Source organism: Haliotis cracherodii, unplaced genomic scaffold (genome assembly GCF_022045235.1).
Source record: "Haliotis cracherodii isolate W230 unplaced genomic scaffold, xgHalCrac1.p SCAF_10, whole genome shotgun sequence".
Classification (NCBI taxonomy): domain Eukaryota; kingdom Metazoa; phylum Mollusca; class Gastropoda; order Lepetellida; family Haliotidae; genus Haliotis; species Haliotis cracherodii.
In genome coordinates this window covers 26,861,447-26,875,037 of record NW_027266265.1, presented here as the reverse complement: position 1 = coordinate 26,875,037, position 13,591 = coordinate 26,861,447, and the positions used below count along the sequence as shown (strand labels likewise).

Below are 13,591 nucleotides of genomic sequence, written 5' to 3'. Positions count from 1 at the left end.
ACTGCAGACACAATGAATGCAATTTATTCTTAGAATCATAAGCTTTACAAGTCAGGTTGGAATTTGAAGAGAGATATCAAGAGCTAAAAGCTGACATTCAGAAATCAGGTTTGATAACTGTCATCAAATTCCATTAATGCTTTTCAACAACAAAGACTGTTCAACGTCGCACATTGCAGCTGTTGTCATATTTCTTGTTCTCTGGACTTGAGAAAAATGTGAAAAGAATGGGGAAAAGAAATAAGGCTTCATAACATTTTGGTCAGTTTTAAACTCGAAATGTCTCGAGATCCATACTTTGATGCAAAACTGCCAGGGAGAGAAAGGTGGAGATTATAAGAGTGAACATGTGACAGAAGGGTGGAGATTGAAGGGTAGAGCTGGTAGAAAAGGGTAGAGTGAGTGAGTGAGTGAATATGGTTTTACGCCGCTTTTAGCAATATTCCAGCAATATCACGGCAGGGGACACCAGAAATGGGCTTCACATTGTACCCATGTCGGGAATCAAACCTGGGTCTTCGGTGTGACGAGCGAACGCTTTAACCACTAGGCTACCTGACCGCCCCTTTGAAGGGTAGAGCTGGGAGAGGAGGGTAGAGGTTGAAGGGTAGAGAAGGGTGGAAATTGAAGCGTAGGGCTGGGAAAGAAAGGTGGAGATCGAAGGGTAGAGCTGGGAGAGGAGGGTGGAAATTGAAGCGTAGGGCTGGGAGATAAAGGTGGAGATTGAAGGGTAGGGCTGGGAGAGAAAGGTGGAGACTGCAGGGTAGGGCTAGGAGATAAAGGTGGAGACTGCAGGGTAGGGCTGGGAGAGAAAGGTGGAGATTGAAGGGTAGTGCTGGGAGATAAAGGTGGAGACTGCAGGGTAGGGCTGGGAGATAAAGGTGGAGACTGCAGGGTAGGGCTGGGAGATAAAGGTGGAGACTGCAGGGTAGGGCTGGGAGAGAAGGGTGGAGACTGCAGGGTAGGGCTGGGAGAGAAGGGTGGAGACTGCAGGGTAGGGCTGGGAGATAAAGGTGGAGACTGCAGGGTAGGGCTGGGAGATAAAGGTGGAAACTGCAGGGTAGGGCTGGGAGAGAAGGGTGGAGACTGCAGGGTAGGGCTGGGAGATAAAGGTGGAGACTGCAGGGTAGGGCTGGAAGATAAAGGTGGAGACTGCAGGGTAGGGCTGGGAGAGAAAGGTGGAGACAGCAGGGTAGGGCTGGGAGATAAAGGTGGAACTTGCAGGGTAGGGCTGGGAGAGACAGGTTGAACTTGCAGGGTAGGGCTGGGAGATAAAGGTGGAGACTGCAGGGTAGGGCTGGGAGAGAAGGGTGGAGACTGCAGGGTAGGGCTGGGAGAGAAGGGTGGAGACTGCAGGGTAGGGCTGGGAGAGAAGGGTGGAGACTGCAGGGTAGGGCTGGGAGATAAAGGTGGAGACTGCAGGGTAGGGCTGGGAGAGAAGGGTGGAGACTGCAGGGTAGGGCTGGGAGAGAGGGGTGGAGACTGCAGGGTAGAGCTAGAAGAGAAGGGTGAAAAACAAGTAAATATGTGTGATATGCTGCAATGTTGGCAAGATGAAGCTAAATGGCCTGTGTAAACTGACAGAACTCTCCCATCAGCTCAGCTGGATTATATAACAATCAAAAATAAGTCCAACAAATACATTTAAATACATGAATAACCGAATGATGGCTCCAAAAATAGTCCATAAAAATAGAAGTGGTTAGTTGATTTTACTTGAAAAAGAAGTTTGTAACAGATGTTTGACTCTAACACCTTAATTCACATTTAATTGGCACATATAAATACACCAAATTGGTTTTAGAAGGGACTTGGTAAAGTAAGCAGCATTTAGTTTATCAGATTTCAAATGAATTTCAAACATTCAGCTAATCAAATTCAATCCTTCTTTTTGTAAATCACCAACTTTTGTAGATACTGAAAGTGGTGTGTAACATTCAAGAATGTACATATATGAATAATCTGCACAGAGTGAAACCTCATCAGTCTGAAACCTGTCTAGCAGGAAAAGCCATTACCTGCAGGAACTTCTAGATATACTACCAAAGGTTAAGGACCCCTCGATTCTTACTATAGTACTATAGTTAATCTGCCATGACAGTTTCACTATAGTACTTTGAAAGAAGTTTTGGGGTAGTAATTAATTAAACGCTCCAGATTAATGAAGTTCCACAATATACATTCACAAATGTAGGGTGTTCTTTTGTAATTACTTGGTTTACAGACCTGCTGACCCAGTCCATTCAAAATGACAGTCATGAATATGTAAAAACATGGTACTGGTAAAACACATTGCCATGCTGATCTGACTGCAGCAGTACAGAATTACAGAAATACATAGCTTGAATATCTACAAATATGGCCACCCAGAAAACGAGGGTAAACTCACACATGATCTTCATGTTCCTTTGCTCCTACCCCACTTCTGGCGGTGTGGTCATAGCAACTGTTCTAAAATGTGGACTACATTAAATATAGAAGACAGTATTATGTTATATCATTAAAACAGATAATGGTGAGGTATTGTAAATATTCATATAATTTACATGGATAACACACTTAAAAATCAAAACTAATTCTGGCATGAAGAATTTTTTCATGAAAAATATTTTTCCATTTCGTCCATGTCTTGGCAAACAAAGTCTGAAGGGAAATAATATTTATTAAATACATGAAACTGGAGAAATGTCTACATTTGTCTTACCATGCTTACAGATAATTGTAGTATTTGATAGGCATTTGGAAGTTGTCAACATGACGAGATGAAACTTGATGGCTAACAACTTCTTTATTCTTTGTAACAACGTTTCAGGGGTACATCTTGCCCCTTCAGCGGGTGAATACTGAATAAGTGTATTGACTTAATAATTGCCATCCGTACCCATAGTCTTCTGCAATATTGACAGTCACAGCTAAGAAATCCAGGAACTTAAACACACCTTAATCACCTTCAATGGCTATCACAAAGCATGTAGCTGAGCAATGTCTTCCATCACCTCCAACAACACGGCCACGTCCCACATGCCAGTGGTGAGGCTCCCTCCCACCATGGACCTCGATGTATGTATGTATGTATGTATGTATGTATGTATGTATGTATGTATGTGGGCAAGGAAGCCCCGAAGTGTCGTTACAAACAATAAAGATGTTTCATGCCTTCAGCCAAATGTAGTTTTGTCAATTAACACACAATTTCTCACTGAACCTCCACAATACTTTTTTCCTTGGAACACATAACAGGACATACCTTATAAACTCATTTTCAGTTTTGCTTTTTCTTTGTGCTGATACAGAGAAAATGCTTATAACACAGTTTCTTTTCACTCTAAAATCAAAAACAATCCACAATTCAATACTTCAACAAACCATATTTCCAATGTTACATGATGATCTATCCCCTCAGCATTTTTTGTGAAGAAAGTTTGTTTTGTGATACTTGTGATGAAATATATTTGGGAATCTGACTCTAACTACAATTCATTTACACTTCACTTCACCACTATGCGGATGCATGGCACACGTAACAACTTTTCATTTTAATCCGGAAACAAACAAAAAAGATTAAAACATCTGTAAACAGTAAAAGGCAATAAAAATATTTAACAGATTTGAATTTTACAAACAGCATGAACAGATTGATGGGACAGATAAACAAACAGATCACATCATAGACCAGGAGGTGAAATTAATGCAAATATCACAATCTTCATGCATGACAAAAAAGCTTCAACCAACTAAAATAATCTTTAATATACTTGATCAATGAAAATACAGTCCTCAAATTTTCCTTTGACACAACAACCTGGTTCCTTTTTTAAACAAATGTTTATATTAGAAAACAACAAAATGAATACTTCCAGTGGAAAAAAACCCCACTGCTATTTCATTGATCACACAATCAAGAAAAAACACTGCATTTAATGTTGAAATCTTTGGTGTCAGCATCCTACTCTATCCCTTGTCATCTTTGACGTAAGAAACACAATGACTTGTTTCACCATCACTTTCTGTGTGCACCATGACAGGGCATTTTCTGGACTACAAAATACAAACCTTCCTTCAAACTTACTTGAAATAGTTCATATAACAATGCATCGTCAGGTCTGAGAGTTGAACATACACCATCATCCGTACATGACAGCTTTGTATACACTGGGGTCCTCCATCCCCCGTGAATGCATAAGGCTGCTACAGGCCTGAGCCCCGTTCCACAAAGCCATCATAGCACTAACACTGTCGTAAGCCTGTGATAAAGTATGGGAGTTTCAATCATCTTAGCGCTACAATCGCTTTGTGGAACAGGGCCCTGGTTCCAGCAAGAGGGAAACCATTGCTTAGACCAATGAGGGCTCAAATCATCAGCATTATTTCTCTTAAAACATACATGGTCTCTTCTTGCGGCCTCCATGCTTCGTATTGCTTTATTGTCAGGAAACAGTAGGGTTTGCACACAGTTCATGCACAAGACTTAGGCTCATTAGACTGCTGTGAGTTATACATGGCCTTCTATCAGTAGCTGCCATAGAACAGACATGATGGATGATGGAGAGATGTAGTGTATGCAAACAGATCAAGTACTGATCATCCTATAAATGGCTTGTAATCATCCAAGCATAACGGCAGCTAAGTAAGCTTGTGTCAGTGTTCTTCCTGTTACTATATTTCACATGATATCAAACTTTAAATGCTGGAGGCTGTAAGTGGCTGGGAAGCTTGGAATATTGATAAGGAAGGGGCGATGTATAAACTAGACACAAGTTAGCCTTAACATCAGCTGGAAAGAACAAACTTAGTTAAAATGTCCATGAAACAAAACACATTTCCCATCATTGGCTCCTAAGCAAGGTAATTGACAGCTTTAATTGTATTTTCCAGGGTTAACTAGCTGATGGTAATTTTTTTGCTTTGGGGAAAATAGTCAAAACTCAATGTATGCGTATATATAGTATGAACTTCTGTAAAAAATGTGCATCGTACACAAGAAAACATGGACTGTCATGTTAACTTTTGGACTTTGTAACAGGTTTTTACAAAAGATTAATTGCAGGTTGGTCAAGGAGTTGGGCAGGGGGAGCTTATGTTCACACAGGATTTGTTAACAAGCTTTCATTATCGAATAGCCAGTCTGAACATATGAACGGAAACATAAGTACTGTAAACTTGGAAAAAGATACAAGATACCAGTGTCAGGATGGTTTGACGAATCTTTGTGAACACCCTAATGCCAAGGTGGAACAAGTATATATTACAAAAATCTCTACCCCAGCATCTGGAGATGAGGTAGTTCACCAAACAGATCAGTGACCTTATCCCCATGGCCATATCATAGCATCTCAACCAACGGTCTATGCACAGTGATATTATTGTGCACTGCTACAACTATTGAAGGTCTATGCACAGTGAAATTATTGTGCTACAACTATTGAAGGTCTATGCACAGTGATATTATTGTGCTACAACTATTGAAGGTCTATGCACAGTGAAATTATTGTGCTACCATTATTGAAGGTCTATGCACAGTGATATTGTGCTACAACTATTGAAGGTCTATGCACAGTGATATTATTGTGCTACAACTATTGAAGGTCTATGCACAGTGAAATTATTGTGCTACAACTATTGAAGGTCTATGCACAGTGATATTGTGCTACAACTATTGAAGGTCTATGCACAGTGGTATCACAGTGCTAAGATTTTGGAGGGTCCAACAACAGGATACCATAGTGTTACGACTATCGAGGGTCTACACACCATGATATCATAGTGCTGCGAATATCGAGAGTCTGCACACCATGATATCATAGTGCTGCAAATATCGAGTCTGAACACCATGATATCATAGTGTTGCGAATATCGAGAGTCTGCACACAGTGATATCATAGAGCTATTACTATTGAGGGCCTATGCAGAGTGATATCATACTGGTGAGACTATCGAGGGTTAATGAAGAGTTACATCACAGTGCTACAACTGTTGAGGGGCTAAAACTCCCATACTGTAACAGACGAATGATGATGGACAAACTGAGGACAGTATGCAACCCAGCTGACAGATTCAGCAGATAATGCTGCAGGGACGGACATAGACCAAGGTGTCAGCATCAATTGCCATGGAAACTATCTTTGGCAGTATGTAAAACAAAATGAAACACTAAAATCAATTAACAATTTTCAAACTAGCAAGGTGAAGACTGTTTAAGTTACTTCCTGCAGTGTCTGCTTAGTGAGACTAGGGAAACACAAGATGAGGACAAACAAGAGCATGTACCTGAAACAGTGGTACAGAGGCTGAACATGGGCTAGAATCTGTAGTGTAATTTGATTGCAGTGAGATACTCTACCTGGACAGCAGGACAATAATGCAGAGTTTCTATGGCAACCAGAGTGGCTGGATACAGTGTGTATGGGTCAATAACCGGTATAAGAAAATATAGATTTGTATATATCTGTAGCACTTGTTATAACACATATAGAGTTGATATAGAAATATACATCTGAATTATATGTTTACAATATTATAAACTCTATCACTGTACAATAGTACTCAAACTATTTACATTATTAAAAATTTACATTCGTGATTCAGTCTTTGGGATCTATGCCATACAGTCTCTAAATGAAGCCACAAACTCTCAATCTACACACCCAGGCATATTGTCATGGCACAAAACTCCTCACAGCTATGTAAATACATATATTCTTACTACCTTTTTGACAAGGATTCTAATCATAATCCTCTAAGAAGGTGTCCCTTGCATCACATGGACCAATTTTAGTAAGAGGAAGAGATTTGGAAAGTAGGACTGGAAGACATATGAACCCCGCTGACACCACGTGGACATATTGTGATCTGCATCTCACACAGGAACATGTGGCTGGTCAGGAGGATTATATAACTAGGACTGTCCTACATGGGAACATTCCAACTTGTTTCCATAGAAACAACAAATAACAGACTCCACAACACAAATTGGTTGTTCAGTACCCAAATTTGAAATTTAATTTAAAAGTTTTGAATGTTTGTTTCAATTCTGCTTGGAAAAGCAATTAATGATGGATTGGTGGAATTGATGGAGTGATGGAAGCACAGACCTCAAGGACAAAGATAAACACTTAACAGGAGATCAGTAATGCTCTCCTAGCCAGGGCCTTGTGCATATCTAGATGAACTGTACTACGCATCATATCTGAAAACAATGTTAGTATCTTGTCTAGATTCTATTCCATAGTTTGGTCATGATTAAATACTGTTAGAAATGGCAGTAAGTTCGATGGGAACAACTAATGAAACCAACTGTAGGGTGACAGTGGAGAAGTTAGAAATAAGTTATACATTCCTTTTAAAAAACTGACCAGTACAGAAGAGGGGGGCAACTCTTCCTAGATCTGGATGCAAGATTGTTCAGTTCTGACTTCTGTGTTCATTCTGAATGTGACGAGTTCCTATAGTTAAAGAACAGCCTGAACTATACTTGAGCATCCTCTAAAGTTATCATCTGCAGATATACATCTACATGTAGTTCACAGTTGTACCCATCTTCTCGAGGCAAGGGCGTTTACCGACTATAAAAATCCAGTTTCCACCCTTGCCGAACTAGGCTTGAAATTGTTGGCTCAATCATAGCACCACCAGAGCGCATTATGAGTTAAGCCCCTTGAATGTCCCTCCTTATGACCAATCTGATTCCATCTCTCATATCATTTGTGCTTCAAACAAAATAGTGGCTGCCAGTCTAGACGATCTGGTCGATAATCAAGATATATATTGTAAAAAAAACAGGTTTTGCCTAACTCAGTGCATCAAATTACTTGAGCACTTTGATTAAAACATTTGTCAACGGTAGACATGCTTTGAAAATCCTGCAGTCGACCAAAATCTGCACATTGAAATCCATGTTGTTTACGAACCGGATGTCTAGTTCGTTATGTGATTTTCTATTGGACTATACATAGACTCGTTAGTCCAGCCAAACTGTAACTCTGGAATTCCAGCCATGTTCAGTAAGGGTGGAAACAGGACTTTTATAGTCAGTTATCTCCCTTGCCTTGGGAAGATGGGTTGTACCCTTTTACTGGTAAACCAATACTTATCGTTGAGTGCTGCATATCCCTTTCTATAAATCACACAGCATGCGTCTCTCATCAACACAGGCCTGACATTACAAGTTATGTCACATGCCATCAGAATAATCTCCAGGGAGATACTTCCCTACAACTACCAACTACTTCAGTGGGTACAAATAGACATATCTGTTTACACTTAACCAATCTTTAAAATACTACCACTAGTTCTTCTACTGCAGCATATAGGCCTAAATACAGATTGTTTCACACATTACTTTTGTTTTGGCTAATCTAGCAAATCTATATTTTCAAACAAAGATCTATATATCTAATACTGATGATATTCCACATATACTAACAATAACATCAATATCATCGTCAGTCATCCTTTCATCAAGGCCTTTTAAAATATATCATTCACATAAAACTCATCATCCATTCTTCACGGGTTTGTGAGTATCACTTCCTCCATCGCCTGTGATATACATAGGGCCACTATGCAGTGCAGACATGATGCTTATCCACTGAATCCAGCTGAGGCCTGGTTCCAGGGAGAGGGAACCAACGAGGGCTCAGCTAGCATGACACTAATGGTAATGTTTCTAGTTCCACAATTCTTCAACATGTGACATAGCCATGTGACTGTCTGCTTTTATGTCAGGCAAATTCTTATAATTTTCTCTTGTTTTTCCCCCTCCTACAGGTAATATTTGTAAAATAACTTTCTGGGATGTCAGCTACTGACTTTGACAAAACAATCCGTGATTAAAAAATAAGAGTAATGAGGAGATGACATACGTATCAGACTGGTGCAATTCAGAAACAGAGTTTGGCTACCCGACTTTTGGTTCATTGCATACCTTCAGTTCAGTGAAGAAAAAAATAATTCTGTTTAGTATTTTCAAAATCCCCAATCATAAAAAGGCACCCGTTGCCCTCGAGAAAGTTTCAACAAGAAATATTTAATTGTTTAGGAGTTCCAGAAATGGAAAATGGACAGACACACATAGTGATTGCTATGTAATGTTCCGAGTGGTTTGAAACCGGGATGAAAATAATTGCTAAAACAGCTTCAGTTCATTAGTTAACTAACAACAGACAAGCATCACTACCACACAATAGTGTCCATATGTCCTCACAGGCGATGGAGGAACACAGGGTATACAAGCCTGTGAAGTACCGATGATGCATAAATTTAAAGGCACATATTTTCAGCAGTGCTTTTACGCAGGTATTATCAGGACAACAAATCAGCAACCTAAACAACTCTTCAACAACCATTAGGAAACAGTACATATACTAGAACTAATGGATGTATATATAGGAATTATACATGTGAATCTCTAGCTTTGAATTCCTGTAGGATCTGTTCCCCAGACGACTTCCCGACGTACAGGATCTCATCATGACCCGCCCCTTCATCCGAGTTGTGTCCAGAGTCGTTGTCCTCTATTGTGGCGTTGCTTCTGACGAACTTCATAGTAGAGCTCGTCACGCCACGTGTGTCGGCTCTCGCTGCCTTCGCCACATTGTATGACAGACATCCAAACCGGCGTAGTATTGCAATGGCGGGCATCCAAAGAATGGAGGAGAGCACGAGGAAGGCACAGACAGTGGTGGCATACCATGGATAGGGTACTTCTGTAATAGCCAGCTCGCCCTGCAATAACAAATATAACAAAGGCACTTTAAAAAGTGGTTTTAACTTTCTTATTTCATGACAGTTATCAAGATCAATTAATGACCCTCAATCAAAATCTGGGCCAAAAAAGATCTTCGGTAGCTCATGCTCATTGTAAGAGCTGTCCAATGACAAATGGGTAAGCGTAATATGGGACCTGACTTGCTGTGGATTTTATCCTTTACAAACACCTGTTCTTCAGCGGACATTCACTCACTTGACTGACATCCCCGGTAATGGGCCACATCTGTTGAGTTGTGATTAGTTGGACTTGTGTCCCCATAGTGAGTGAGTGAGTTGGGTTTAATGCCGCTTTTAACTGTATTCTAGTTATATCACAGTATGTCAGCTTAATGTGGGAGGAAAGCCCTAAGTGATGCAGGTCTCAGACGTTTACCACTTTGGTGAAACCTACGAGCACGGGTATGGTGTTGACAAACCCAGAAACATAATCTGGGCGAATCGGGATTCGAACCCACACTCATAGGTTTCTGGTGTGCCCAAGGGACGCAGCTCTGCACAGCGAATCGAGGCTCCTTAGACGACAGGGCCACCCGTGCCCCCTCCCCATAGTGTGTCATACAGGGAGTTAGTGCTGTTCAAGTTAGTCAGCAGTACAAATAGAAAACCTCAATGCTAGACAGTAATCAGTCTAGATTATTTGCTGTAACAGATTCCATCAGTCCCAGTTGATTTCTGCTGTAAAACAAGTGCAAAAGTGAGCGTGGCTCACTAATACCCCCGACCGCCTAGTGGAAAATTAATAAAAACAATTTTTTTTCTTTTGACTGCACCCTTCCATATGACACAGATTATATATACTAAGTTTGAGATGAATCCCCTGAATAGTTTAAGAGAAATCGTGCGGACCAAGTTTTCGGACAGACGTTAGGGTTTGAAAAATTCTTTAAAAAATGGAAAATTAATAAAAACATTTTTTTTCTTTTGACTGCACCCCTCCATATGAAACAGATTATATGTACTATATATGTACTAAGTTTGAGATGAATCCCCTGAATAGTTTAAGAGAAATCGCGCGGACAAAGTTTTCGGACGGACGGAACCTTGGTATAACTATATACCCCCGACATTTTGTCTTAATGTTGACCAATTTCTTTCTGATGTACAGACCTCTCTTACCCCTAAGACACATTAATGGTATGATGCAAATTGAAAACTCATGTACAAGTGGGTGAATAGGATTTTATGGCGCTTTCAGCAATATTCCAGCAATATAACGCAGGGGACACAGAACCCGTATGTGAGGAACCGAACCCAAGCTTCCTGGCAGTGTTATTGTTCTTTAATAGATGGTGTGGTCAAATGCAGTTAAAAGGGTGTGACAGTTTTTAAGCCAATACACATTAAACAGCATCAAGCTTTACTGGCATGTCTTCATATCACCAAAACTGTTTCTTAGGCTAGCTGCATCTAAACTGATATGATCACTGTTACTTGTGAGTATGAGTGTTGTGGCTTGAGGACACATTTCCCGCCTCTTACATTGTCCTTGTCATAAGGCTTGTATGTGAGTGGCTTGCTGAACTTGCTGATGAGGGTGGAGATAAGGAGTGTGATGATGAGTAGAGGCGCCACCACCTTCCACACGATCCGCCAGTAGATGTTGGGCCTGTGTCCTATCATGAACTCTATGTCAGCACAGAACCTGCAATCACCAACAGTAGGAACTAGTACCAGCCATCACACACAATAATATACTTTATGCAATACATGTACACAATACATCTCCAACCTTATATATGTTTGAATCAATATTGTGCAAACAGGGACATTGTATACACATGTGTTTGTCTCTCTCACTGGGGAGTCTGTTCTTGCTGTTTATTGTAAATACCGTGAATAAATAGAGAAATCGTGCAGGATTAATGACATTACAGTCAATGTTGAGACTTACCAGGAAAACTTTGTGATTACAAGTTAAACAAGTATTTGTCACAAACTATACACCATAGTACCAAATATGAAGACAATCCAGTGATTAGTTCTTGAGATATTGTGGCAACACCGTTTTCTAACTCCAAAAGCAGATTTGCCTGCTGTGACCTTGAAAATGGGATCAAAGTCACCAAAACCGACTGGTGTCTGCGGTGTCTGCATATACACCATAGTACCAAATATGAAGACAATCCAGTGATTAGTTCTTGAGATATTGCGGTAACACCGTTTTCCAACTCCAAAAGCAGATTTGCCTGCTGTGACCTTGAAAATGGGGTCAAGGTCACCAAAACCGACTGGTGTCTGCGGAGTCTGTATATACACCATAAGTTCCAAATATGAAAACAATCCAGTGTTTAGTTCTTGAGATATCGCGGCAAAACTGTTTTCCAACTCCAAAAGCAGATTTGCCTGGTGTGACCTTGAAAATGGGGTCAAGGTCACCAAAACCGACTGGTGTCTGCGGAGCCTGTATATACACCATAGTTCCAAATATGAAGACAATCCAGTGTTTAGTTCTTGAGATATTGCGGCAACAAACAGGTGGGACGTACGGACAGTCGTGAATACTATATCCCCCGCTTCGCGCGGCGGGGGACAACAAAAGTGCCAAGCCATCACCATATTGGTTTCACCAGAGCGGTAGACATCAACCACCTGCATCACCATGGTTTCACCAGAGTGTTAGACATCAATCATCTGCATCACCATGGTTTCACCAGAGTGGTAGACATCAACCACCTGCATCACCATATTGGTTTCACCAGAGTGGTAGACATCAATCATCTGCATCACCATGGTTTCACCAGAGTGGTAAACATCAACCACCTGCATCACCATGGTTTCACCAGAGTGGTAGGCATCAACCACCTGCATCACCATGGTTTCACCAGAGTGGTAGACATCAATCATCTGCATCACCATGGTTTCACCAGAGTGGTAGACATCAATCATCTGCATCACCATGGTTTCACCAGAGTGGTAAACATCAACCACTTGCATCACCATTGTTTCACCAGAGTGGAAGGCATCAATCATCTGCATCACCATGGTTTCACCAGAGTGGTAGGCATCAATCATCTGCATCACCATGGTTTCACCAGAGTGGTAAACATCAACCACTTGCATCACCATGGTTTCACCAGAGTGGTAGGCATCAACCACCTGCATCACCATGGTTTCACCAGAGTGGTAGACATCAATCATCTGCATCACCATGGTTTCACCAGAGTGGTAGGCATCAATCATCTGCATCACCATGGTTTCACCAGAGTGGTTAACATCAACCACTTGCATCACCATGGTTTCACCAGAGTGGAAGGCATCAACCACCTGCATCACCAGAATGGTACTCAATTCGATCCCATTATTATACTATCTGGTTACAAAAACGTGTTAATGTATATCTGAACTTGTGTTTGTATTGTGGCAGACACAAGTGTTAACATACAGTTTTGTTGTACATATGTTTTATCTATTTGAGGTCCTTTAAGTCTATAATATCATTTTAAGTTGTTAGTAAAGTAGGTTTTTAGTTCAATATCTATTGTGGGCTTCTGGATTAGTTTACTCATCATGTAGAGGGTGGTTGGGTTGGTCATTGTTTCTTCTCTTGTTCTAAACCAAGCCTTGTTTTCATTGGCTTGTTCAAACTGTGCACTTTTCATCCATCTTGCACTAGACACTACACCATTTCAGAAGTCAGTCAACAATTTGGACTTGACGCATCTTGGATAAATAATTTGATTGTTAAGGTTAGTAATCTATAAAACTGCTAGCTAATATCTATGTATTTATTTGTATAATAATATAACTTATGTTATCTAAGTTATGTGGAATGTTATTTCTTTATCATTAACATGCTTATCTCTGGTATGATGATTGTGTCACC

The 13,591-nt window shown here is 40.6% G+C and overlaps 2 protein-coding genes across 2 annotated transcripts in view; both read right to left on the bottom strand.

Moving 5' to 3' along the window:
• Positions 1-769: 769 nt before the first annotated feature.
• LOC139453679 (uncharacterized) lies at positions 770-3,050 on the bottom strand. Its single transcript, XM_071235155.1, has 2 exons — positions 2,997-3,050; positions 770-1,495 (listed from the first exon to the last, which is right to left on the bottom strand). Exons 1-2 carry the CDS (start codon positions 3,048-3,050, stop codon positions 770-772), a joined length of 780 nt encoding a protein of 259 aa, XP_071091256.1.
• The window catches only part of LOC139454216 (sodium- and chloride-dependent transporter XTRP3-like), a 44,985-nt gene continuing 32,887 nt past the window's right edge, over positions 1,494-13,591 (bottom strand). The window contains exons 8-9 of the mRNA XM_071235793.1: positions 11,248-11,410; positions 1,494-9,723 (exon numbers count right to left, since the gene is read on the bottom strand). Coding sequence (XP_071091894.1) covers positions 9,391-9,723; positions 11,248-11,410 — 496 coding nt within the window. The 3' untranslated portion in view covers positions 1,494-9,390. The remainder of the gene's footprint in view (positions 9,724-11,247; positions 11,411-13,591) is intronic.

Bases quoted from the DNA above. Each gene is read 5' to 3' on its own strand.
- LOC139453679 (XM_071235155.1), bottom strand. From the start codon at position 3,050: ATGGTGGGAGGGAGCCTCACCACTGGCATGTGGGACGTGGCCGTGTTG. The intron at 1,496-2,996 runs GTGATGGAAGAC...CTTCTCTTCTAG, and splicing joins ACGTGGCCGTGTTGTTGGAG to CTCTACCCTGCAGTCTCCAC.